This window comes from Photinus pyralis, unplaced genomic scaffold, assembly GCF_008802855.1.
Source record: "Photinus pyralis isolate 1611_PpyrPB1 unplaced genomic scaffold, Ppyr1.3 Ppyr1.4_LG7, whole genome shotgun sequence".
Taxonomy (NCBI): Eukaryota; Metazoa; Arthropoda; class Insecta; order Coleoptera; family Lampyridae; genus Photinus; species Photinus pyralis.
In genome coordinates, this window is record NW_022170738.1 from 35,997,406 (window position 1) to 36,024,951 (window position 27,546).

Genomic DNA, 27,546 nt, shown 5'->3' on the forward strand with positions numbered 1-27,546 from the left:
CTGGTTTCACTACTGGTATCGGATTCTGTATTCTTGTGTTGAGTTTCCTTCAACACATTATTTATATTTCTTACTTATTGGAGGATCAGGAACCCTTTTTCCACTCGTACTAGAACACACTATATTTATTTATTATCCCTCTCTTGTTCTGGGTCCTCAACAGGCTTGCGCCCAATTATAGAGTGACCCGCGTAATGCATTTTAGAGGTGCCTCTGCAGAAGGTCTTAAGTTGTTCAATACTACTCCGGTATTTACCTTACGAATTAGGAAAACTGAATGCACGAAACTGGTATAAGAAAATTCCCATCTCTGTCACAGATGAAAATTTTTTACCTCAGTCCAGGTTCGAACAACCTACCTCCGGCTTTATAGCCCAACGCTCTACCATTGAACCATAATAAAATCGACAAACTTTGGCAAAAATAATCCCGGCCTTGACATTTGCCACGTTTTTCCTATAGCTGAACACTTATTGGGAAATTTGTGCCAGTATCCACACATTTTGTGTCTTCACAACTGTTTAAACCTCTAGATATAAGTATTTGAGAACGCCCCTTCCTACGGTAAATGTTTGTCGCTTTTCGTCACTACTATATCGATGTTGGACATTTTTTGGTAGCCATTCTTGCTAAGTGTTGGTACTGACTTATCTACTTTTAGTACTAGCGGTATAACGGAAATTCTTGAAAGATACTGCATTTTTTTATACCAAGGTGCCACTTGGTACAGTTGTTCCTTAGAGCCATTTAAACGATTTGACCCGAAGAACACTTGACATTTCCGTGTGGGTAGATTTTAGAGGGGTTGGGGGTGATTTATTGTAACATTTTTTAAAAAACTAAATACGGCCTAGAGACGAGATCTGGGGGTCGATTTCGTATAATTTTAACCCGAGGAATCCAATGGTAGCGCCAGAAATGTAATCCGGATACCGGAAGTCCGTGAAAAGCCGCCATTTTTAGAAAATGACAGACTTTTGATGGAATTATATTTCTAAGGCACACCGGGTCGTGTAAGGTATCTAGACTTATGTTTTTGGGGTCAGGGAATTCATTTATGATAACAAATATAACCTAAAATCTTCAAACGTGCGACGTCTTCAAAAAGTGCAGTAGGGAAGCCTCTCATGCAGTTCCGATGCCAGTAGGTTATTTTTGTTATCATAAATGAATTCCCTGACCCCAAAAACATAACTCTAGACACCTTACACGACCCGGTGTGCCTTAGAAATATAATTCCATCAAAAGTTTGTCATTTTCTCAAAATGGCGGCTTTTCACGGACTTCCTGTATCCGGATTACATTTCTGGCGCTACCATTGGATTCCTCGGGTTAAAATCATACGAAATCGACACCCAGATCTCGTCTCTAGGCCATATTTAGTTTTTAAAATAATGTTACAATAAATCACCCCCACCCCCTCTAAAATCTACCCACACGGAAAATGTCAGGTGTTCTTCGGGCCAAATCGTCTAAATGGTTCTAAGGAACAACTGTACCAAGTGGCACCTTGGTATAAGAAAATGCAGTATCTTTTGGTATACCGCTAGTACTATTTTGTTTCTTTCTTATCAAAGCAGTGCATAATTACTGAAATTAAGAACATTTATGAATTACTCAAATAGCACATATAGTCCAGTCAACCTGTGTCGGAAAACACCAGTTGAAGGAAAAAAATAGTATAAAGCTAATTTTTTCCCCATCGACTACTACCATTTAGACAAGTGTTTAGCCAAAAGTCCCCGCCCCTACCCCTCTTGCTTCCCCCTCTGTGCCCCCCTAAACATGAAAAGTGTAGGGGCTTGTATAGGTACAGCTAAAAAACGTGTTTTAAATAGTTTTTTGTTTGAAAATGCATGTAATATTTTGTTTATGTTATTTTAGAAGAAAATAATTGCGGTATCTTAATTTTAAGTAAAAAATATTTTCAGATTATTCACATTAAAAAATAAATTGGTGTTGACCATTTCCGAATTCCTAAACTTCCATGACAAGTTCTTCATTTTCATCGACTTCAACCAAAGTTACATTGCTGCATAATCCATCCCCAGTCCGTAGCGCTGATTTCCTTATCTCCATTATTCCATTTTTGAATTTGATAGATGCTCGATAAGCGTGTTGTTCAGCGGCTCCAGATGCCATGTTAAATTTGGATTTTAATGACATTTTTGCAACAGCTTTAAGTTACATTGAATATCTACTGTCATTCAGACATGCAGACCTTGTGCATCCATATAGTTTCAAGAATAAAGCCTCTCCTACCTCTTTGAGAATATTTGTGTCTGCCTGTTTTTCATAAAACTGTTAAGCTTTTGTGCGATCAATTGATGAACTTAGCAATTTGTACTCGTTGATTTTGCCTTTGCCGAATAAAGAAGACGTGGTATCACATCCTGTGATAACATGAAAAAATAATATCACATCCTTCATATCACCAATCTCTTCACGGGTCTTGCTGATGTCATAGGTTGATGGTGTGCCAGAGGGTTTGTGAAAAAATTGCCTTTTTTTCCAAATAACTATTAGTGTATTAGTTTAGTTTACTACAGTAGGCAATTATTCAAAATTTCAAAATTTTTTTTTACTTCAAAACTACATTTTTTCAAAAATAAGCACGTTGCACCGGTCAAACTTACAGATCATATAAACAATACATAAATAAAGTAAACTGTAAAGCGGTAACGCTTAATTACAATTGGGGTGCTAATTAGGGGGGTGATTTCTTCAATAAAAAAAAGGACCAACTTTATTTTGAGCGTAACTCACTTAGCTTTGATGCTAGGAACTTTTTTTAAAAACAAAAAGAAAGGTTTTTTCAAACACTTTAAAAAAGTATTCATAACTTTTCCCCGAAAAGTGCTTCATTTTTTGGTTATTTCACGTTGAAGTACTCGATTTGGAATTTGACGAATGAGAACCTACTTTTCATGAGCTACAACTTTGCTTCTACTGGGTCTACAGACTTCATATTAGACCATTTTGTTTGTTTTTTTATAAGCTATATTTTTTCTAAGAATACTTTTTTCGATACAATACTTACTTTTAGAGTAATTTGCGAAAAAACGTCTGAAAACGTGGTTTTTTTGGTTGAAAAATGAACATTTTCACTCGCAAATAACTCGAATACTATTGACTTAGTGGAACAACTCTATAGAACAAAAGTTGCTTAGAATTACTTAATTTATCAATTTTCGGACTTATTTTGAAAGTATCTTCCCCCCCCCCTCCCTTAGAAGGGGTGGCATTCACCCCCCAAGTAAAAGCAACCCTGGGCTCAAGTTCTACTTTGAAGTGGAGGGTAAGTAGAACCTAAATCCAAATTTTCATGCGATTCGGTGGAGACGCGGAAAATTCACAGTATCGCCGTATTCCACGTTCATTTACTGGCCTACTGGGTACGCATTCTGCATTACACCGGCTGAATCTCGCAGGCTCTTCAACAAAGTAAGCACTATTTCATATCATTTTAAAGGTAATAATGGGAGCTACAACTTTTGTTGGTAACATTTTTTGATAAAATGTCGGCGTGAAAATTTCTGCGACAAAAAGTTAAATTACGTGCCGAAAAATATACCACTTTTTACTTTTTCATACGAATTATAAACAAACGGTAACACTTTTCATGGTTAGGGGGGCACAGGGGGGGAAGCAAAAGGGGTAGAGGCGGGGACTTTTGGCTAAACACTTGTCTAAATGGTAGTAGTCGATGGGGAAAAAATTAGCTTTATACTATTTTTTTCCCACTAAAAACACAGGTTGACTGGACTAATAGGTTCTGGCAATCATATTAAAATTTACCCTGATTTACAAAAATACCGTTTCAAAAGTTTAGCTGACTCGCACTTAATTTGTGTAACGGAATGTATACTGATTTACTTACATAACCAATTCTAATTTAGTGGATTCTTGAGCCTATTGTTGCGTTGTAATGAAGACGTACACTATTATCTATATCTTTGGCTATTATATTACTGCACGTTTGGTTTTCATGGTAATTATGCAGGTTCCTGTATGGTCATGTGTTAACTTCTCTCCTCAGAAGCGTTTGTCACCTGAGCTCCGGGGAAAACAAATCGGGTTTTGTGTACCCTCTTTTTACCTTTTGCATTTTTATTGTATCTAGATCTTGAGAAATTTAAAAACGTGGACAAGACAAGTTGTCGGTACTAATGGGTCACAGTTCACAGTAAATATGTTCAGTCTTTTACAAAAAAAAAATAATTTGGCCTGACAGCACGACTTGATTAAAATTCGTTCATTTCACTTAAACTACCTCCTAGTTCTAACTCTTAGCGAATGAAAGCAATTGTCATTGCAATTACTGTCACACCTCATAGAATCATAACATAGATCAACGTACTGAGGCAGTCGTTAAGAATGACAACGACAACCGTGCCATAACCGTATAACTAAACCATTCGTGTAAGGGTACTATTCTTATCTAATATAATTATGGTAAAGGTGTCATTTAAAAAAGCTTTAACTGATCCTCCTCACAGGAATTCCGCAGGTCTCGTAAATTACGAAGGGGCACATGTAGCGGACGTCTCTTACCCTCTAATAAATTTCCAGTGTATTACAGGTTTTATGATTAACGATCATCGCGTGTGTTATTAACTGTCAATTGGAAAAGGCTGCCGATGCATCAATTTAGACACTGGGTGTTTATGACAATCTTTGCTGACGTTCAATTAAGTTATCAGCCTATGTTTTTGTTCCCTATACGTAAAGCCTTTACTCATTTAAACGTAAGCGATCACTTTTGTTGCGTGCACTTCGCGAATACGGAATACAAATTGTCTTGCAGTTGTCTTTCTCTAAAGGGTTTATTTATCTTAACAACGACTTTAATTTAGATTGTATTCTAACTGAATTCCATTGCGCATATAGATCCTTAAATAGGTCGCTGCTTAGAGACTAGATTGATTGTTTCCAATTTAATTACGACAGTATTTCAATCTCAAGACTCATTTGAGCTTTTGCGGACAAGTGCCTCCTGATCAGCAGCAGAACTAAAATCCAATAATCAAATTGAATAAATATTTTCAAACAAGGTCACTAAGGTAGTAATAGTGCCTATTAACCACTTAGAGAGCAAGGTAGCAGCGCTCGTCGACTTTGAAATTATTTCTGAAACTATGATCGCGTGCCGAAAATAACCACTCTTTTAAGGGTTGCATTCTATACATGCGATAGAGATCAATTTCACCAAGGTTAATTGCGAAGAAAATTTGTAAGCTGCCCTTTATACTCTGCGAAAAATATGTTGGCGAGAAAAAATAATTAAGTGCTCCGGTTCGAAAAGTTAATCAAACCTTTTACTTACTTTAAGTAGCTTACGTGATCATTGACGGTATACATTCACTCACATCTCGCGAACCGCTCAATAAAGTTTAAACAGATTTTTGCGTACTTTGCGCTCACTCATTTTTTTAAGCACAGTGTTCAATAATTAATAACTTAAAAAAGGGCAGTCGTGCAACCTTGGTGTCCGTAGACAGACTGGTTGGCGTCCTGGCGTTTTAACCCTCGGCATCGAGACGCTTGCGCTATCTCAATTTCGGAAATTCTGCCAAAATTACAGGAGGGTGATAGATTAAAAGAGTTTTTCATCGTACGTATCAATGAAATCCTACTTTCGAAATTAAGTTTCTCTAAACTGAACGATAAAGGTCAACCTCTTTCAAAATCAAAGATTCCAACTGTCAAAGGTATCTCGAGAGTCGCAACTATTCAGAAAGTGAAGTGCTCGTACTCTCTGAGTTTATAAGTGTCGTTTATTTCTATCATTTTCACCTTTATTGATTTCGCGCTTTATTGACTTTTACCTTTCACATTTACGGCCCATCTGGTTCATTTTCTTAAAGATTCTAGAACTGAGTGTATGATCGGAAATCGTTTAATGTGGAAAATGTGTCTTAAAACTGCACGAAAGTAGAAACTCATGTGAAAACTGCATTGCAATTGACTTTACCTTTTGCATTCAATAAGCAGTAAAGAATAGAACACGGAAATGAACTGGAAGAAGTTTGTCGATTTGCCAATTTTAAAAAGAACAAAAGAGTTTTACTTATTTGAATGTTTTCGGGAAAGGGCGACATCGAAGATTCGTCGTAAAATCCCATACACGCCAAATATTTATACTATAACTGCAAGAATGTGTAAATATGTAAATATCTGTGCATTTAATATTAAAGCTAAAGGTAAAATAAGAAGCCAAAAGCCACATAAAACGCATTATTGCAAGGAATTTGTTATCATGGGATGACCTTACTTCCATATAAGTTAAATGATCCGAGTGAAAAGGGAACGAGAGAAGAGCTTGGGAGAAGAGAAATGCCGTATTGCAAGCCCAAGCTACCCTTAAAAAATTACAAATCGTGCATTACAAATTTTACAAAACCAAGCGTTTAAGAAAAACAAAAGGTTATGTATTGACAGTTTTCCTAGTTTTTCTTTGACAATTCAACTCATGTATAAAAAATCGCATAAGCCGCAGTGCAATTGTCACTTTGACGGCGGCAAAAGTTACCTGCAACTTTTCCAGCGACAAATGCACGAGTGGTTTTTTCACTTATTCATTTTCGAACCAAATATCGTATTATCCTGTCCCATATGACTAGATGACGTCTGTCAATAATTGATTAGTTTGGTGAATTTCTTGTTCGTTAAATTGTCCTGCCGAATTACACTCGAGGTTTGTATTTAAACCGAGTAAAATTGTGTTGTTGCAATTCAAATCTGTTGCCTTTTAGCAATTGAACTCTAAAAACTGTCAACCTAAAAATGCTCCACCTTCGGTGTCGCATTTTTATTAGTTGACAGTTTTTCTCGTCTAATTGCTAGGCAACAGATTTTCGTTACCTTAACAACCCAAATTTACTCGGTAAAATACAAACCTCTTGTGCAATTATAAGTGAAAATTCATATTTTTTCCAAGTTGACACGTGAAAGGGATGCACAGTTAATATATCGCTATATTCGCGTAAAATTTAGAAGAGAGATAGTGAGAGGTTGGTAAAATTGGTAATAATGCGTGTTATCGCGTAGGAAGACAGCCGAATATTACCTGGAATTAGAAAGTAATGCAAACCCATTCGAAACACAAGTTTAACTTTATCGTCATTTTCATGCCTACTTTATGTCACTAGTTTCGATGACAGATGCAGTGAAACATTACCAGACTACTTTTCCTGCCGCCAGGTACCGGTAGTACCTGTCACTTTTCCAACCTCACCTGTCACATTGATAATCTCTATAATGACTCCCGTTATCAGTGACAGATTGACATTAATCCAAAGTTTTATATAAAAATTGAACTTTTATATGAAAGTACGATTTCTGGGAAAATTTAATACAAAAATCATCAGCAAAATGACACCACTTGACTAGGAAATTAAAGTAGTCAGCCCCAAGGAGTTCTTGTACTTCAATATTTCCACGATATTGATTTATATAAATAACTATAATCAAATGATATGGTATATTGGATTTTACCCGGAGATGTAACAGAATAGTGACTTTATTTTATACAATGTAAGTACCCATTTGATTCTTATTTCATTGTCTTTCAAGTTGCCAGAAGCCCAGAACTGCGGAAGAAGATGTACTACAGCTCAGGCACCAGAGTCCCATGAACACGACCACAGGGTTATTAACAACATCACGAGAAATTCATCGCCATCTGATACATCACTGGGATACCCTAGGCCACGACGGTGCACCATAAAACAAAGTCACGCCTTAGTTACGGCACTAAGGCCATGTCAATGATCTACAAACAAGGTTACTCTTCAGTTAGGGGGGGGGGGGGGGTAAAATATCCGTTGTTATGACAACCTGTGATAAATGTATACAAACAGTAAGAATGAAATTATTGCTATTAATATACAGGGTCCGGCAAAATGATCTCCCACATTTTGCACCGCCACTGTGCCAGAATCACTGAAGAGAGGGGGAGCTTAGTGTAGTCGGTTGGTAGCTCTGGCCTTGCCATTTCAGTTGTCAGTCATGAATTGGACGGGTGAGCATCGTGCCTTTGTTATTGAAACGTTTATGAAAAGTAACGAATCTGTGATTACGACGCAAAGAACATTTCGTACTCACTTCGCGCTTGGTAGACATGGTCCAGTTCCAGATCGCAAAACAATACTGTTGTGGGTTTAAAATTTTAGAGTTACAGGTTCAGCCTTAAAAAGAAAATCAACTGGTAGACCCAGAAGTGTCCGGACACCTGAAATTGAAATTGAGTGATGGAAACTTTCAGAAATCAGCTTCGAATGTGTATCGAAAAAAATGGTCGCCATTTGGACTCTGTAATTTTCAAAACTTAATAAAAACAAATGGCATAGCATACATTTTCAGTTAATAAAGACAAAATCTATATAACATTTACAATGGCGTTTTTATTACAGATTAAAATGTGGGAGATCATTTTGCCGGACCCTGTATAATGTCAATTAACCAGTTTTGTATAACTTAAGAGGATCGTTTAAACCAAAACGAGGCTACTAAGCCTAAGTGGTGCACCTAACATTGAGAATGTTCATTTGTGTGCCGCAATTATACCTTCTAGGAAACGTATTTTAGATAATTTATATATATTTTTGTGTCATGTGGACGTTGTTTTGGTGTACACACCAAAAATGATGAAGGGACACCCAGTGTATGAGACATATTTCCATTTATTAAGTGTAAATTAGTGGGGAGGGGTATTCACGAATAAACATAGAGTTGGTTTATTTTACTTGAATTTGTGTGATACTTCTCCTTTTGGTTTTGTTTGTAATTGCATAATTTTTGTTTAAATGGTATCATTTGTGTAGATTGACCGATTTAGATTAGACACGTTCGGCAAGAGACATCTGGTCAAGTTTGTGTATTTTTATAAACTATTTTGCGTTTTTGCGATGAGGAGTGTTATCGTATGTAATGTAACTAACGCACGTATGGGGGCGCGCGAACCGTTCCTTCAAAGCCGCCATTATCTAATCTAATTATGATTGGCGCATTAGTTGTAAATACTTTGATGAAAGTGGTGTTCCCTTAAATACGCGAGCCAAGGAAAAAAGGTGGCTGCAATTCTTATCTCGCGACGGTGAAAAGAGGGTGTACATTTGTTCACGACAAGAACCGGGCGTGTGGTTCTTTTTTAAATTGTGTTGAAGGTGCAGTTCGTCAGTTTCGAAATAAAGTATGTAAAAGAAGTTAGGCAGTCTTGATAAAAGATTTAAGTCATCCTCCAGTGAAGCTGTAAAGGTTTATGGAAAGTTTTTTTAAAGGGTTGGTCCGTATTCCGAACAGTTGGAACAAGTGGGAGTCACCAAGCAGTTGTCTGCTAAGTGAAAGTTAAAATTTTCTACCGTCAGAGCAGCCGCCGCTGTGTGTTTTTGGTAAGTGCATCTGATTATCGCAAACCACTCACCCACTCACGATTTGATTATTTGAATTATAAACAGAGAAAAAAACCGTCAGTTATTTTATACTTTCCATAATTCATAGTCAATCCATTAATTGTGTGTTTATTCGAACCCATTGTGCGACCTGGATAGTCTCTGTCAGATTTTTTTTGTATCCAAGGTTTATTTCAGGTATTTATCATTCGCGTAGTAAATTCTTGGACCCGTCGGGAGTTAATGGAGGCCACTGACTCTCAAGTTATTCATTTAAGTCAAATTTAAATTTTTATTTGTTTAAGCTAGATAGGCAGGTGTTTGGTGAGTGGTGTAGTTGACCACACGCCATTGTACGCAGCAATATAAAGTATAGGTTTTCTTAAAATAATCAATTTTGGAATTTAAATGGGATGCGGATTTACATTTCATCCGAAAATGAGTTAGCAAGCAACTCCGGTGATTTTCTGAATGACAATTGAGAAATACAGAACTGATATACCAACTTTAATTAGGAGTCTACTGTACAAGAGTAAAGTGGCAACATCTACATGAATGGCCACACAATATGTCAAAGGTTGCAATTCAGAAGGCAGCGTGAACTAAACGTTGACCGCATCTCATTAACATCAATAATAGAGCTTGTTCTCATTTCGCCACTATGTGCGCAACAACGGCGAAAATACCACTAGGGAGACAAAAACATCGGCCGGAATCGCTGGAAACATCAGGAAATATGAAATGCTATTGATTTCGTACAGTTTATTGGGTTTGTTCAACGAGCCGGAGTTTTCTGAAATTTGAAATGAAATTGCCATTCATTGCGACTTTTAGAGGTGCAACGTAACGTAAACATTATTTCTATTACGAGTGTATATTGTGACCGGCTTCCAGCGTTAAATTACAAAGGCAACTCTTGACTGCTGCCGTACAATAATATAGCGTCGTTCCAATTTATTTAGTTTAGATATCCAATATGAAGAAAGCAATGGTCATATTTCACTTGGGTCAAAGGACGCCTAAACTAAAACTACAAAAAGTTCTAGTTCTTTCAGATCCTTCGAATGTTGTCTCTTAGCGAGGCAAAAGATACTTCTTACCTATATAAATTTTAGCATTGGAAATGCATATTTTTTTTTATGAGAAGGTGATTATCGAACATCGAAACGGTAAGCAAAAGTGAATTTTCAACAATAAGGTGTAGTTAAGAATAGTGAATTAAATGTCAAATTGATTACGTATGTGAAATGGTATTTCGCGATGGTATCCCTTATATTCTTTGTAAATAACTACACAGAATCAAAATATCACAATATCTTCGAGTGTTATTAGATTTCCCTTTACCCAACACTTGAAAATTTATAATTTCCATATTCGACTCAATTAGAAGACTTTCGTTGTTTAATATTGAACTGTCTCCTAACCGAGTATTTACAATGGAAAAATTTTGTTTTTACAATATCAAGCAGAGACAAAATAAAGAGATGCACCAATTATTCAAGAATATTTTTATTTTTTCGGTTTCTCAAATTTTCTCAAAAAAAAATCATTACGTTCTTTTCCCTTGACGCTTCCCTACTTGCTTTTCTTATTATTTCATGCCCGAAAATAGCGCCTTATTAACTAAATCGGCCATATTTAAATCATTTCATTCGTTTTTTTTTTTCAAATATTTCGTTTGAATTCACGAATTTTCAGCTTATTTGCGCCATAAATCAAACCCACGGTCTTTCAATGTTGCTGATCTCATCCTTTTCCATGGATATCATTGTGACTGTGCAGTTTTGGTTGCATAAGCCCAATTAAGATAGTATTATGCTCGACAGATGAAACCCGTTCATTGGTCACGACGCATACAGATTACAGAACCCAGTGACATCGCCAGCATTATTTGCGGACCTACGGACTTCTAAATAGAAGTACAATTATTGCAATTTTGTTCCCAATACCCAATACCTAACCCACCCTAAGAAAATTCAAGATATTCAGCTCCCGTTACATGCGTAATAACCTGACGTATTGTACAGCTTTTCGATTTTACATTGCGGTTTAAAATGAGAGGGGCTATTGTTGCCGTTTTGTCCGTTAGTCGATCCGACGGTTGTGAAGTAGTATTAGGGAAGTTGCCCTAGAGTCATAGATAGACATTACCTTGAAGGTGTGTCAGACTTTCTTCAAGGTTTATTTATATTATTATATTCGAGATCCCGTTTATGAAAGCTCTAGTGGTGCCAAATAAAACTTTAGTACATTGGGGAGAGGGGGGGGGGATCCTTGGAGGGGGTTGCTAGGTATGTACATTCTAAATAAAACTATCAAGGGAAGGAACGATTGTCTACCGCCCATTCTCCCTTACTACTTCTCAAAATAGTTGTCTAATATAATAATGCTGTGTAAACAATGTCGATGTGGACGTTGCTGTTTGGGGTCTAGTCGCGTGAAGTCAATATGAGCCGCTAATAACTAATAAAACGTACATTTTAATTCAATTAATTCATTTGGTGGAGTTCTTTACGGGTAAACACAAAACAATTATTGCATATATTTTGCTTGTATCAAAGCTATCTGTTTATATTTTGCTTCTTTGTAAAAAGATTATTTACTAGAATTGTTAACGATAGGGAAATTTTATCTCTCATATTATTCGTTAACAATTTTGTTTCGTTAAATCCATATGACAGTTCATTTTTGATTTTTTGGGCTTTGTTTATTTTTATGAAAGGTTGATTAAGGATGTATTTTTATCGGAAGAAAATTGTTTGTTTTCGTAGAAAATTGTAGATTGTAGAACGATTATTCCACGCAAATCTGCAAGTTCGCTTCAGATGTCTTCAAAATTTGTGTTAGTGATCCTTTTGGAATTTAAGGAATTTGATCGTGACCATTGTTTGCTTTAGAGTCTGAAATTTGAAGTAAAATTTGAAATTTTTTATTGTTCCGGGATTCGGATGTGTTCTGGGAGAGATTTAATTAGTGAGCTAGCTAGGTTTGAAGTGTTTTGTGTATGGTTCATTTTGGCCGGGCCATAGCACACAGTAGTTTTATTTGCTTGTCCAACGTGGGAAATTGCATTTATTTTTTATGCGGCCTCTAACTATTGGTTAGATCGAAAAGAATTTCTCGAAAACGGTTTCAGAAAAGGGTAATCATAAAGGACAAGTAGAACGTCTGGACGACACATATCTACTGGTGATGTAAAAACTTCCAATATCTGCAGAACGGAGGAGGGTACTCTCAAAAGGTGGTTAGAAGTCTAGATATGTCACAATATCTCGAAAACATAGTATCGGAAGAAGGTTAATGGCTTTCATTATAATACAGCGTTCATTACGAATGTATCCCGGGCGGCTTTTATTATTATTCTACTACCTTATAACCCAATTAATTATTTACTAAGCTATTTCAGTTTAAAAAAATGTGACAGGAGGTATGCACAATTTACTTGTTCATTTTGTATAGGGCTGAACAAAAAAAACGATTTCAACATTTATCCCGGTCCCAGCTACTTGCAGTTTGGGAAAGCAGTCTCGTGTGGAAATTCCATTTAACGACTTTTCAAGTCATTAACTATCTTCCTTATTAAAATGAATAATTTGAAGACACACCATTAAGCAGCAGGTCAACGATTTCCAAACGTATTCCTCGACGCCTTACAACGCCGTCTGTAAAGCGTCGACAAAAAGTGAGAGAAGCCGACATAAGTTAGTACTGAAATACTATATCAGAGTGTAGAAAAAGCTAACCACTTTTTTCCTAACCTTTATTGATATTACCATTTATTCTTTAGATTTAGGCTGCTTGTTAAATCAGATTGGCTCTCGTGAAAAGTTATTGGTCTACTGCACAAGATTTATACAACAAACTTTCAGGAAATTGGCAATGCCTTCTCTCCCTTAATCTCGATAAGTAGTTTCAATATTGTGGTATATATTCAGTTAGCATTTTTCTATTTATTGACGAAAAGAGCGTTGACCTATCTTCTATGCAGCCGTAGTAATAGAAAATAAAGGTATTCTGGGATTTCCGGTTTTGTATCTTTTCAGCCCTTTCAAAACGAAAGGTCGACCCCGAATTGACGTATGTAATTTAAAGCACTCATTTATTTTGCCTTTCAATTTAAGTTGCTTTCCATTGATTGGAGTCTTCTATGGTGGTAGTCAGTGAAAACAGTCAAATTAAAAATAACAAGCTGTTAGTCGTAGTTTTTGTTAACCTACTTTTTCCGCAATAGATTGCGACTACATTTGGATTGAGAAAGTATAAAAGCTCTTTCTCTGCATAAATGAATACTGTGCCCACTTGCGAATGTGAATCTTTCATGTCATATTATTTATGATGTATTCTGAACTCTTTTCTATATTATTTGCACCAGAATAGCGTATTTTTGCATATCATGAAGCTTTATCAGAGTGGCCTCGCATATCTAAACGGCACACAAACTGCATCAGTATTGGATTTGATTGGCACTCAAAACGAAACCTAACTTAAGGTTCGCAGACGAGTTGCAGTAACTAGGGAAACGTGTTCCTGTGAAAAGCTGCAGAACGTTCCTAGTATATATGTGGTTCAGTGTATGTTATTCATTTTAAAATTCTCTTGTCCCATTTGATATAAAAAAAACCCTTGCCTAACTGTGTTCCGTTGTTTCATCAATTATACTAATACTATACTATACTAGTTTAACTAACGGACTGAATGCAATTTTAGTGTGTTAGGAGTAGTTGATATCATTGGGATTGGGAAATATCACTTTTGCTTTTGTCATTGAAATGACAGGTTCTAATTTTTCGAAAGATGGGTCTGAAATGGGAAATTTCAGTGTCAGCCAAGCTAAAATTTAGTTAACACGTTTATTTTAATATCTTTCTTCTTGTTATATCGAAATCCGAAACCCATCTATTAGCGTGGTACGTAACTTTGAATTAATTGGATTTTGGTCTGGTATTGGTGTAGTTTTTAGGGGAATTCTTTAAAAGAAAAAAATTCCCCTTATGTGACGATTTTGTCCGGCTGTCTTTCCGCCTGTTCCTCGCCCAACTCGAGAACGAAAAGAGATAGAGATGTCAAACTTTCACCAGTCGATTTCTTCTAGGTCAAGGATCAGTGCTATTGAATACGAGCGGGATTAAAAGTCTGGTTTCCTAATGCGAGGTGAGTGGTAAAAAATACCCCTACTGAAAATCGTATGCGATTCTTTCTATCTTGCTTATATTTTTTGTGTACGTTAGGAGCATTGGAGTGGCCTTATTAAAGTGTTCTGGATTAAATGCCAACACTCGCTTTCGAATCGAAGATTGCTACTTGTCAATTAGCTGGAACTGATCTAATACATTAAATCTAATATAAGTCCAAAGAATCGTTACACAAATAATTGCTTTTGTCGTTAGTTTATTTTTGGCGTTTATCTTTGACATTGCCGTGACGAATTCCTCTGCAATTGATTTCCTGAATACATATGTTGCGAAAGCATAAGTCTTTTCAAGACCAGAATTATTATACCCTCCAGTGGCTGAGGATTCACAAACCTTTATTATTTTATTTTTAATTTATATTTTATTTGCTTTCTGGCAAAGGCCCAAAATTAAATGTGCTTTGTCAAACCTCTGTGGCTGTTTCACTGGAAGACTCATTTCCCCTTGTTAGCTGTGGTTAATTTCATTTTCCTTCTCGAGGTTCGCTGCAAATGGTAAAATAAATACATTGGTACATTTTAGGCGTTGATGAGCTTGCAGTAGGAAAATCGCCGTTTTATGAATTGTTCTATAAATTAAATAATCCCCACTGTAAACGCTGAAGCCTACAGCATTCTAAATGGTGAACCCTCTGGATTGTATTGATCATATTTAACAAAAGCTAAAAATTACGTAAACTTCGGCAAAAATACATTACAAAACCATAAACTTGAACGGTACCGTACGTTTTTACAGATGTACCGATTATATTAGACAAAAACTTGTAAACATCCCCGATTCTTAAACAAGATTTTATCCACCACACTTTTTAAATTACACGATACATTGACTTCACGTCAGCTTGAGTAATTGTCTTCGATATCGACAAAGGAAAGGAACGTGTGCCTTGTCGCTTCGCATGACATGTATTTACAAGGAAAGAAGGATATCTATTTTATTTTCCAGTCAACAAACATACCCTAATTCGCTTGAGGGGGTGACGAGAATGTGCGCAATTATAATACATCAAGCCTCATATAAGTCTACACAGTTTAATTTTTTACGAACCAATGGTTTATTTCGGTACGACAGTGGTGAAGTGACATATTTTCTGAATCGTACATAAACATAGTAAGGATATTTATGGGAAAACTAGCAACAATAGGCAAGCAACTGATGCAAACAAAATTCTTCACTCAGCCCTAGCGGAGTAGTAAGCCAACAAAAACAGACAGTGACGCATAACATAAAATTACATTGCCTCCAAATGTTGAGTGTAATACCATTCTAACGCTAGTAAAGCATAATTCTATCGCACTTCCACTAGTGGAGTCTTATGGTGTTTTTTACGGAAATCACGATCTAAGCTAAATTTTCCACGAGAAAAACTCCGCCACGGCATCTGTCTACCTTTATCACATTTTCCGATCAAAGGATAATACTTCAATTCAGTTTTTGACAAAATCGTGAGACGTATTCTCACAAAGACCTCGCCTCAGATCTACTACAAGTCACGTACGTGGGAATATTTCAGTTGTGGGGTCTAGGTTTTGACTAACGTCTCGTACAGCATCAGATACCGTGACGCTGCTCGTTATTTTTAAATTTACATGCGGAAGTTCCAGGTCATTTTGTATAAAGTTTTGGTTTAAGCGCTTTTAAAATTAAATACTATTCACAATATCCACTATAATTTCAATTTTCTTTCTTACCAAACTGATACTTCTCGACGATGATTACAATTCCAGTTTCCCTTAGTCTCCGGGATCGCTTCCATAGATGTTCCTCGATGCGACTGTCCATGAATCTATGGAAACTCTGTGTCGTGATGGCTGTTTCCGGAGTGTCTACCTCTGCCACAGGAATCTGGTAATATTTCGTCACGAGGTTTATGTTAGAAAAAGCGCATTTTTCCTATTAACTCTTACGAAAGGGCCCCGATGTGCGGTACTGGATACGCGGGCGATATGGTTCGTGCGTTGACGGCGCGAGAGTTTCTACACGTCTTGGTGAACTGTCGACTTGTCGATTGTGCAGTTCTCGCGAAGGGTTTGAGTCTCCTTATCTCTGTGTTTTCGTCCTTGAGATAGTGGGGGAGCTGGTTCACCTTATTGGCCGGGATTTGCCTGGTTGCCGCGGCTGGAGTGTTTGGCGTTTAGGTTTCATGCAAGGATGGTGTGGTCTGCAAGTAATATATTGTCGTCGACTTAACTTCTAACTTACTTCATCTTCGCCCAGCGCCACCTATTGTCTTGCTGTATAGAATATACTTAATAACCATGGCGTCCCCCAATTTTGTTTCATTTCCGGTGCCTTCAAGGGAATTGGAAGTAAGTTAATCGGCGATCAACTATCAGGGCGGTGGCTCCAGTTGAAGTTGGGTTTCTGTCGGTCTGTCTCGCCTGTAAATGATGTAGTTGTGGATGTCGAGAGATATCTTGTCCGATAGCAGTTTGCACAAGTGGGGTGCAAAACCGCAGTTGACGCTTTGGCACGAGAAATACTGAGGCACGTGACGACTGGCGCGGTAAGCTTATACCGACATTTCCGAGATGTTATAGATCTTGGATGCATTCAGCAGGTTATTCAGAGTAACGAGGAAGGTGTTTTTGTGTTCCTTTCTCTTACTCTGAATCTTGGTGGCGTAAGTGGGACTGAATCTGAGATCTCATCGGGGGTGATGGTGGTTACTAACGCCCTGATTGCAACTTTTAAAAAAGATTAATAATAAATAATTGTAACCATAACAATAATGTTAGTGTTTTTATTTCCTTAATCAGAGATAACAAACTGAACTACAAATAATATATAGATATCATTATGTCCTTAAAATTACTACAAATTCTACTGCGCATTCTAGTCCATACATAAACGCGAATTATATTATTTATTCTATTATTTTATAGTGCATAGTATTTAGTACGAATATTCCTACCTAAAGATTTGTGATTAGATGTGTTTCTAATAGATAGAGACTTCGACGTGATTTGTCCGTGTGAACGTTGTCTCAAAGAACTTGAGATAAAAAATATACAGATTCATAATTAAAATACAGCCTAGTTATCTAAAGAGATACATTGAGAAATATGTGGTATATTTTACCCTCAAATAATTTAACAATATTATCTATTTATACATCACCTATGGGGAAATGAAGTACATTTTTGAATATATTGGATAGAGCATCGACTAACTATGATAGGTACCTACGTATCAGTTCGTGGTGATTTCAATGTCAATTCCATTCGTGGTAAATTATGTGACAATTTGGCAACGTTTAATTTATTTTCTAATTTTAAATACACACTTCTCAGACCACTTAGGTTTGCAATTAAATCTAGTATTTGAAATGTAGTAGGAAACGGTAACAAAATTCTTTGAAACAAGTACTCCACTCCACTTTAAAATCTGCATGGAAATTAATAAAAAACTGTAATTGCAATACCAATGACTCTGAAACTTCATATAGGTATTAATGCTGAATTATTTACTGAGGGCTTTATAAAAACACCACATAACTAATAAACGAATTGCGAAAAATACATTATCTTACTTATCTCCTGTGTGAACGTAATTTTTGTGCGTTGGTGTCACATGTTGAGATCACAGATGCAGTTAGAGTTTCAAATAATTCCAAGTGTAAAGAAACTTATGGTCTGATTTTGGAATTTATCCATTAACCAATTTAATCAACGAATGCCATTCCCCTTTTTAAGAAACTGAATAGCAGCTCAACATGTAATTATCGACCCATCATACCTAGACGCATATTTCCTAAAATATTTGAGGTAATTCTGAAGAAGAATTTTTTTTTATTTAGTCAATTCCATCAGCACTATCTTTCAGTCATTATTAACATAACGTCTAAAATCATTTTTTATTTTTTATTTAATTCATAAAAAACTATGATACAAAATACTCTTCAACGTTTTTAGATCTTACAAAAGCATTTGATGTCGTTTCCTACGTACGTAAGCTAAAGTATTACAAATTACAAATCGTACTTAAATAATCGACATCAATATGTCAGATATAATATTATCGATTCGCCTATGATACCTCTGTAAAAACAGGAGTTCCTAAGGGATCGATACTGGGCCCTATTCTATTTCTTATTTACATATGAAATGGATTAAAAACCAGCCGACCTTTAAATAAGTTACGTCATTGTTCTAGGATTTGGAAGTGGTGATCAAGATCATTTGGATAACACAATTTGTATATCAGACTTAGTCTGTTTGGTCGTTGTACTGCTATTAAGTATAACTTGAATTTCGGCTAAAGTTTTACCTTTGGTCTCTGGTATATAGAAGTAAGCAAAAAGTGTAGTTAGAAAGCAGCAAACTCCAAAAACGTAAAACGGCACATGCATTCCATATGCTTCATATAAATAGTGAAAAAGGTACGTAGATGCAGCGGAAGATACACTGTACATTGCTGAAGCTAGCGCCATGCCCATGGCTTTCACATCTGATGGAAAGAGTTCGGCAGTCAATACTATTGGGATTAACCCCAATCCGCATTTAAAAAACACTGCGTAACACAATGTTGATGCAGAGGGGACCCAACTATAATCGGTGATGTCGATTCCTGCGTGCTTTACGGCGAAGAACGTTGCTACAGTTACAATGGAAAGGCCAGCCAAAGTACTTGACCCGCAAAGCAGAATTCGTCTTCCGGCTCTGTCAACTAGGAACGATGAGAAAAGAGCGGCTCCCAACATACCCGCCGAAAATGTTATTGCAGACTCATTCGAACCCCATGATGATTCCGCATAATCCAATATCATATGAAGATTCATCAGAATGACGCTGTAACTACTAAAGTGTTGTGCGAAATTTAGCGTTGTCACTATAGTCAGCGCCTTTCTACTCGCTTTCATGGTGATCAAATCCGTAAAATGTCGCTTTTTCGTGTCCTCCTGGCGCGCTCTCACATTAGATTGTATTCCTTCCAATTCTTGGTCGATACTGTCCGATGTCGGACGTAACAACCGCAGTGATCTTTTGGCCTCTTCTACTTTTCCTTTAGAAATAAGATAGTATGGTGATTCAGGCATGAAGGGAAAAATGAGAAGCTCTACAACCAGAAATGAGCAGCCAACCGCCGATGACACGAGAATCGAAACATACGGTCCCACCGAATATATTATCACAATTCCCAACAACATCATTAGATAGATCGACGATCCCAAAAATCCACGCACATTCTTGTCAGCTATTTCACTAATGTACATGGGTGCCGCTACGAAATCAGCGTTGGCCGCAAATCCGCTGATGAATCTCGCCACGTAGAAGTATACCGTAGAAGGCGCGAATGCTTTCATTATCCAGGATATGATGCTCAATACGGTTCCGATTAAAATCGTAATTTTAGGCCCGAATCTGTTAACGCCGTAAATTATGAATGGTATTCCAGCAAGTCCTCCTATCATGTAGATGGTTTCAAGCCAAATGATATCTGTATGTGTTACTGAGAAAGCAGATTCGGGATTCTGAAGAATGGGAATCATCGGCGCCGTCCAAGCATATTGCATCCCATCGGAAATTGCGCATAATGTTGCTGAAACAAATGTAGTAGTTAGAAATGTATATCTCTGGCCGAATATTTACTAAAATTATCGTTTACATAAGGAGGAATAGTTATTTACATAAGTCAGAAAAATGACACATTAATGGCGAGGAAATATTGAAGTACGAGGCCCCTTTGGGGCTAAGTACTTTAATTTCCGAGTGACGAGTTTTGTAATAAATTTTACCCGAAATCGTAGTTTAATACAAAATTTAAATTTTTGTATCGAACTTTTGAATAATATCAATCTATCAGTGATGACAGGAGTCATTATAATTTAGCAATGTCACAGGTCACTTTGTTCGTTAGATAGAATTACCATACTGTTTTAATAAATTAATTTATATTTGATGTATTTTGAGATAAATTCGGGAGTAGAATTTTAGTTTCAAGGAAAGACTGTAATTATTTGCTTTCATTTTAATAATTGTGTTTTAATTATAATAAATGTGTTATAACTGAAGTAACGTAGAAAGTGACCTCTTGAATATAGTTACAATTATTACTCTTTACAAACGATGTAAAAAGTTTTAGATTCCAAAAGTACACCACTCTATGACGGTTCCATGTCCAGAGATATTAAAGTATTTTATTTATTTTTTATTTGGAAGTAAAAGTACACAACAGTTAAGTCCCAGAGTACTATATCAAAGAGAAAACGAAGAGGAACCGCCCTTAGTTGTTAACCGTCCGTTACAGGGTTGATTAATTTAGCGTCGTGTTTCAGCAGCCGATAAGGAAATCAGGGTATTGTAACAATTTGCCATTGGTAGCCTTTCCCATAGAGATATTTAAGTTATGTTTGCAACATCCGACAGCTCTCCTCAATTGAAAGAGGAAATAAAATTAGTATTGTATGATTTCAGCTCCGCTAATTCGTTATTGAGCGATTTTAATTTCGCAATGGTAATTCGAAACGAGGTAAAACCGTTTGCACTTAGAAAGCACATACCTCTGCCTGGTTCAAAAGTTTAAGTAACAATGGGTGCTAACTGAGCTACCAAATTTTGGTATTTTAATCCGGCAAATTAAGTGAGTATAATTTCCGAATTCTATAAACATGAGGCCGTCGTTTAGAGGGGATCTTTTTGCATCTTTTAGCAGCATCGTCTACATTTATACGTTGAATTCTTATATTATATTATACAGTGACTTTTTTTATTAAAGACTAGCCATGCTATTCTTTCAACCCTCTGTTAACTGTTGACTTCAGGAAATTATTCAACCCAGTTTTATAGTAAAGCTGATAAAGTATTGAAATAATTCCAGTTTAATATCCAGAAGTAATGAGAAACCTAGCAAAATAGTTGTTTGTGCAACTAGAGAAGAAAGGGAAGTTTTACATATATTTTTTTCTGAAACTACAATCAAAATATAACAAATTTTAAAGGTGATTATTAAGATTATCGTAGCAATTGTTTTTTACTTTCCTCGGTAGAGAGCAAAATCGCTTTTTCTTCACCTTTTTTAGCGACGAAAGTAGTTGTTTCTAAAGTAGTTACAAAAAATGATTTTTTAAAATTCCGTTTGCTTTAATTTTAAATTTTTAGTATGCTGACATTTCATCTGTCATTTGTAATTTTGATCTGATTTATAAACAGGCAACAAACTTTTATAAGGAAAGGAAGTTATTTTCATTCCACAATTTTGCTTTATACAGAGTATTAGTTCACAAAATGGAGTAAATAACTAGAAAACGTTAACGTTGAATAAAATAACAGCGCCAGGCTTTGCAATTTTCACGAAAATAAAAAGTAACAAGGGGGTTGAAAAATTAACACAGTATATTATAGAGGCTCTTTTGATTTGCTTTCCTGCTTTTCGTTTCCCAGTCGATACCGTTAATGAGTTGTGTTTCCGTTTTCGCTTAGGAAAATTATCCGTACCGTTCCTCCAAGACTACCGCACCGATCCGTCGACTACTGCAGTTGATTTGTAACGTGAAAATTGTGAAAAACTTAAGTTGCCAAAGTAAACTGCGTATTTTTTTGTGGTTATTTATTAATTGTACTGAGTAATTCTATTTCTTTCCAAAATGCTAACCCGTTTGTGTGCGTCCTTCTCGGGAAAGTTCGTCGTATTAGTGCATTTTCTAGTTCTAGTTAGTGCCACTTCTAATTCTAATCCATAATTATGGCTTAATTTGGTACTCATTTATACGTTAAGTAACATATTTTGAAAAACGTGTACGAAATTCAACACTCAATTTCTTTAGTGTAATTTCTCACTTGATTCATCATGTATATCTGTCCTTCTGACATAAGAGTAGGATCTGTCTGCTTGTAATTTTTTCCAGTTGCCAACTGTAGTTGAATTACCACGTCGGAGCCCCAGAGTTTATTACCAGGCCAAATAATTGCCTCTGATAATGATCCGAAGGTAACTGTTAGTGGCTATTTTGAGAAGTTACCAAATAGGCCAGTCATCTTAGACAATAAGAAAGGCAAACATCGCAAAAAATGCGGTAATTCTGAATATTTGTCAGGTTGTCAGGGTCGATAAGACTAGTGTGAATCTAAGTTTGCAGCTTCGAAAGACTTGTGCTAACTTCAGGGTGGTCGAAAACTCCCGAAATTTTCGGACTTCTCGCGGTTTTTCGCTTATAACTTTGATACGGTACATCCTAGCGTTATAGTTTAGAATAACACTTTTAAAGTAGACAAAATTTGCTACAATTTCAGTCCAACCGGAGCTCTACCGTGCAAAATACCGGCTAAAGAAGTCATCTTACGAAGAAGTCATGAGAAAAGGAGTTGTAGTACATTTAATTAGACTCATTTTAAGCGCAGAAAGAGGCCCGTAGCTTCCATAGTTCACCAGTTATCTTGAAAAAACGAAAATAAGGGAAAATAGAATTTTAAACGTTGGGAGCCCTACGATCTGCCTGTTCATTTAGAAGATACACAGGAGATGAAATATGACATTTTCTCAACCAAATTTTATTATTATAGAAATTATTCCTAAATACAAAACAAACATTTTAGTCACCTATCCTATTGACACAGTATCATGTACAAAACATCAATCAAGCGCGCTGTGGAAGACGTCGATTGTACCATAGTACGCACAGCATTGCAAAAGAGCAGTTCATATGACAACGTCATCATAGTTGGGGAAGATGTGGATCTTCTCGTTCTTTTGAATGCCTTGGGTTCCACTGTTAACAAAGTTTTCTTTCAAAAAAGTGGCAGGGTGACTATGGCTGCCAGCAGTTTTGTTCAACATCATTCAATCGTGGCGGTCTGCCTTTGCCTCCCGGATTGGTACTGGTCATACATGCCTTAACTGGTTGTGATACAACCTCTGCCATTTTTTGGCAGGGCAAGACAAAGCTACTCGGCACATTCGAGAAAAATTCTCACCTCATTTCAGTGGCCAGTACCTTCCTGAACCCACAAGCCACCCACATTGAAGTAGCCACAGCTGGTGCCAAGTGCCTGATCGCGATATATGGGGGAGGAGCCAGCGATGACCTTCACACCCTCCGCTACAAAACCTTCGTTCGCACAGCTGCGAACGCGAAGGTCAACCTTGCTCGTTTGCCACCCACTGAAGACGCAGCTGCTCATCACGCGTACCGCACGTACCATCAGGTCCAGACGTGGTTGGGAGCAGACAAAGACCCAACCGTCTGGGGCTGGACCAGAGATCATCAAGGGCTACTTCCTGTAGCTTCCACGAATCCTCCTGCATCCACTTCTCTTCTTCGGTTCTTATCCTGCAGGTGCCGGAAAGGCTGTAGAGGGAGAGCGTGTTGTTGTATAAAAGCAGGGCTCAAATGCTCTGCTCTCTGCAAGGCATGCCAAGGTTCAAGCTGTCAGAACGCCCCAGTCGTTATGATAGATGCCTCGGAGGAGGAGGAAGATGTCGCCAATGCAGAAGCCGGATATATGTCCCAATCCTCACCCCAGGAGCCCTCAATTGCACCTGAGCGTGAGCCACAACCTGGACCTAGCACGAGGCACAGAATGTAGTCCCCTTCTCTCGCCTTTTCCTTTTTGTATTTACGAATAATTTCTATAATAATAAAATTTGGTTGGGAAAATGTCAAATTTTATCTCCTGTGTATTGAATATCTTCTGAATGAACAGGCAGATCGTAGGGCTCCCAAAGTTTAAAATTCTATTTTCCCTTATTTTCGTTTTTTCAAGATAACTGGTGAACTATGGAAGCTACAGGCCTCTTTCTGCGCTTAAAATGAATCTAATTAAATGTACTACAACTCCTTTTCTCATGACTTCTTCGTAGGATGACTCCTTGAGCCGGTATTTTGCACGCAAGATGGCCAAAACTTAAAATTTGCACTTTTTGAAAAAAATGACCAACATTTGAATAAGCGTAACTTGGGATCTATTAGACCTACAGAGCTCCGGTTGGACTGAAATTGTAGCAAATTTTGTCTACTCTAAAAGTGTTATTCCAAACTACAACGCTAGGATGTACCGTTTCAAAGTTATAAGCGAAAAACCGAAAATTGGAGAGTTTTCGAACACCCTGAAGTTAGCACAGGTCTTTCGAAGCTGCAAACTTAGATTCACACTAGTCTTATCGACCCTAACAACCTGCCAAATATTCAGAATTACCGGATTTTTTGCGACCTTAGATGTTTAAAATGACTGGCCTAAAAAGAATTTATTTTCCTTTATATCTTCTCGGAAATTGCACAGGAATATCTCCTCGTATCACCAGTGTAGCTGTGATAGCACGTCTCACATTGTAAATCAATCTTTTTCAGAAAGAAAACGCGAATCACGGTGAAAAACGCAAAAATGTTTTTATACAGAGTGTCCATTTTTTGAGTGCTACTACGGATGGGGATCTCTTTCTAATATTTCTCAAACGCTTCGTCCAGGAAATCGTGAACGACGGGTAGCTTTTTGCACGTTTCTTAATCAGATTAATGAAATCCCGAGGGAAAACCCAAATTTCCTTAAAAACTTCATATGGTCCGATAAGTGTAAATTTACCAATGCATCAGCAATGTGTAATCGCCACATTACTGGTCAATTCAAAATCCTCATCAATTTCAAGAAATGCATTTTAGCCATAAAGTGTGGGTTGGTTCATTGGGCGATACAATAATTAATCCAGTAAAGTGCGAAATCAACGAAAATAAAAGTTAAAAAAATTAGTAAACGTCAACAATAATCTTACATACCTTTAGATTATACTAGATATTGTGTCTAATCATTGAATAATATTATTCAATGGTCTAATTCAAAACGTGCGGTAGAACGCACCTTTTGAATTGCAGAGTAATGAGCAAAAAAGGTGAGTGGCTACTAAAAATAGATAACTTAATACACATGTTTCGGTATCTAAACATAGAGATTATTAATCATATCGTTACAATAAGAGAATGCTATAACTTTATCTGCGTCTTAAAATATCTTCAAGGAGTCGATCTAATCAGTTAAACAAAGGTATATTTACAGCAATCAGATACGTTTAACGGAAGCGTAAGGGACAAACACGAAAATAACTACGTAGTTCAAAAACAAATTGAGTCATGCCTTTTGCACTTTCCGGCAAAATGTCTCTTTACTAGCTAGATGCAGCGTCCTATTCTTATAAAACGCTACATCTGAATATTAATGTAGTACCTACTGCCCATAAAAATATGGGCACCACGAAAAAGAAGGGCTCCATGAGTAATGACTGAAACGTATGGTCCTCGTGCTTCTAAAGTAACAGAATAGCATTGTCGATGAAGCCTAAGAATACAAACGTAAATTTAATCTACAGGGTGCAAAAAATTGATGGTAGAGGAAACCAAAAATTACCATTGTTTCCCAAAAAAAGGGCTAAAATGTTTAGTTTAGGAGCTTCGTCAACAGTGATGTCCTAAAATCTCCGTTTTTCGTTTCTTTTCTCTGCACCAATAGAGCATAGGGGGGTGGAGTTAACCGATTGCGTTAGGTTTTCAGGATGACTGCTTTTAATATTGCAGGAATGTCCCCAAGATAGCATACAACGGTTTTATCTGCGTCCCAAAATGTATTTAATCTAATCTTATCCTTCATGGACACCACGAACTAATGAAGTGCAAGGCGCTCCATACAAATGACAGATGCAGTTTTGAATGAAATGTACGAGTCTCCTGCTTCTAAAAATAACTGAACGCATTAGCGTTGTCGATAGAGCCTAGGAGTACAAACGTAAATTTAACCTAGGCGATTTAACAATTAAGCGTATAAAAAATTTATGGTAAAGGGGCATTGTTCTCCAATAAACTTGGGGTCTAAAAGGAGCTACGTCAAAAAATTTATTTATTTGTAAATATTCTGGTTCTTGAAAGTATACACGACCCTAGCATTAATAAAGTGCAAGAGATACTTTATGTAAAATAAAAACTTTCTTTAGTCCATCTTCGATTTGTACTTGTCCGAATCCTAATTACGGCACACCATGGCATGGATTTTTACTGTTTCCGAGCTTTTGTTTTAAAAACATTTCAAAATGTTCCAGCGGAAGAAAGTGTCACTGTCCTGGAAGATGTTCTATTTTGATGTACTCAATAATTTAGTTACCTCTTTCCTCAAACCAACTGCAGGAAGCTCGTGTTAGTTACTACAATTTGCTTCTGAAATATAATTTGCTTGATAAAAACTTCAGGTTTAATAATGGAGTTTTTTTCAAGTTTATATTATATATTATATTCCATAGTGAGGACAGGATTTCGCGTAATTGAGCGGATTGCTAACCCTGAACAAGTAAGAATGAGAAACAATCCCAATCTTCCAATAAATGGATGAAAAGCGCTCATTCGTCTTTACTACGACTCATTAGGACGCCACAAACACAAACCCAAAATCCGTAAGTACATACCTGTTAAAACAGCAACTAATTGCAGGAGCTGTCCATTTATTTTCCACATTGTCACTAGTAACAACTGAGACTGTTTTACCATAATATCAAAAAAGATACCACGTGTGGGAGATTAGATTAAATGATAGGTGGGCTATTTTTCCAAGTTTCAATTGGCTGTCAATTAAAAACAAAATTAAGTAAACAACATTGCACTACCTTAGGTAATTTTTGTTGATTAAGCTGTTACCAGACGAACAAAGCACGTACAATGTACATGGTACCTACATATATCTTATGAAGAAGTACGAGAGTGATTCAGCAAAGGGTGATTTTTAAATATGAAAACGAGGACATATTCTGTGGTTTCCTTTAGAAAACCCTCATAGTACCTATTGGATTCATTATTTGCAATGGAGCTTATTTTCATTGAGTACAATGAACTAATTTAGTATTTGCGTTTCCTCTTTAGCGAACTCCTTAATAAATTCAGTATAAAGGACTTTGGATATTTTCAAGTATAATTGACGGCTCATAACACGATAATTTAACGTTGTTAGCAGTACCATTGCCAGGAGCACCTCAAGACCAATAGAACAAGTCAG

The 27,546-nt window shown here is 36.7% G+C and overlaps 2 protein-coding genes across 3 annotated transcripts in view; both read right to left on the reverse strand.

Moving 5' to 3' along the window:
• The window catches only part of LOC116176736 (octopamine receptor beta-3R-like), a 203,736-nt gene extending 198,251 nt beyond the window's left edge, over positions 1 to 5,485 (reverse strand). For both annotated transcript variants that reach the window (XM_031495495.1, XM_031495494.1), the window contains exon 1: positions 5,327 to 5,485. The gene's annotated coding sequence lies outside the window, so the exon portion shown is untranslated. The remainder of the gene's footprint in view (positions 1 to 5,326) is intronic.
• Positions 5,486 to 17,393: 11,908 nt separating this feature from the next.
• On the reverse strand, positions 17,394 to 27,028 carry LOC116177523 (facilitated trehalose transporter Tret1-like). Its single transcript, XM_031496528.1, has 2 exons — positions 26,963 to 27,028; positions 17,394 to 20,125 (listed from the first exon to the last, which is right to left on the reverse strand). Exons 1-2 carry the CDS (start codon positions 27,009 to 27,011, stop codon positions 18,762 to 18,764), a joined length of 1,413 nt encoding a protein of 470 aa, XP_031352388.1. The 5' UTR covers positions 27,012 to 27,028; the 3' UTR covers positions 17,394 to 18,761.
• Positions 27,029 to 27,546: the final 518 nt, after the last annotated feature.

Bases quoted from the DNA above. Each gene is read 5' to 3' on its own strand.
- LOC116177523 (XM_031496528.1), bottom strand. From the start codon at position 27,011: ATGTGGAAAATAAATGGACAGCTCCTGCAATTAGTTGCTGTTTTAACA. The intron at 20,126-26,962 runs GTATGTACTTAC...CATTTGTTTCAG, and splicing joins ATTAGTTGCTGTTTTAACAG to CAACATTATGCGCAATTTCC.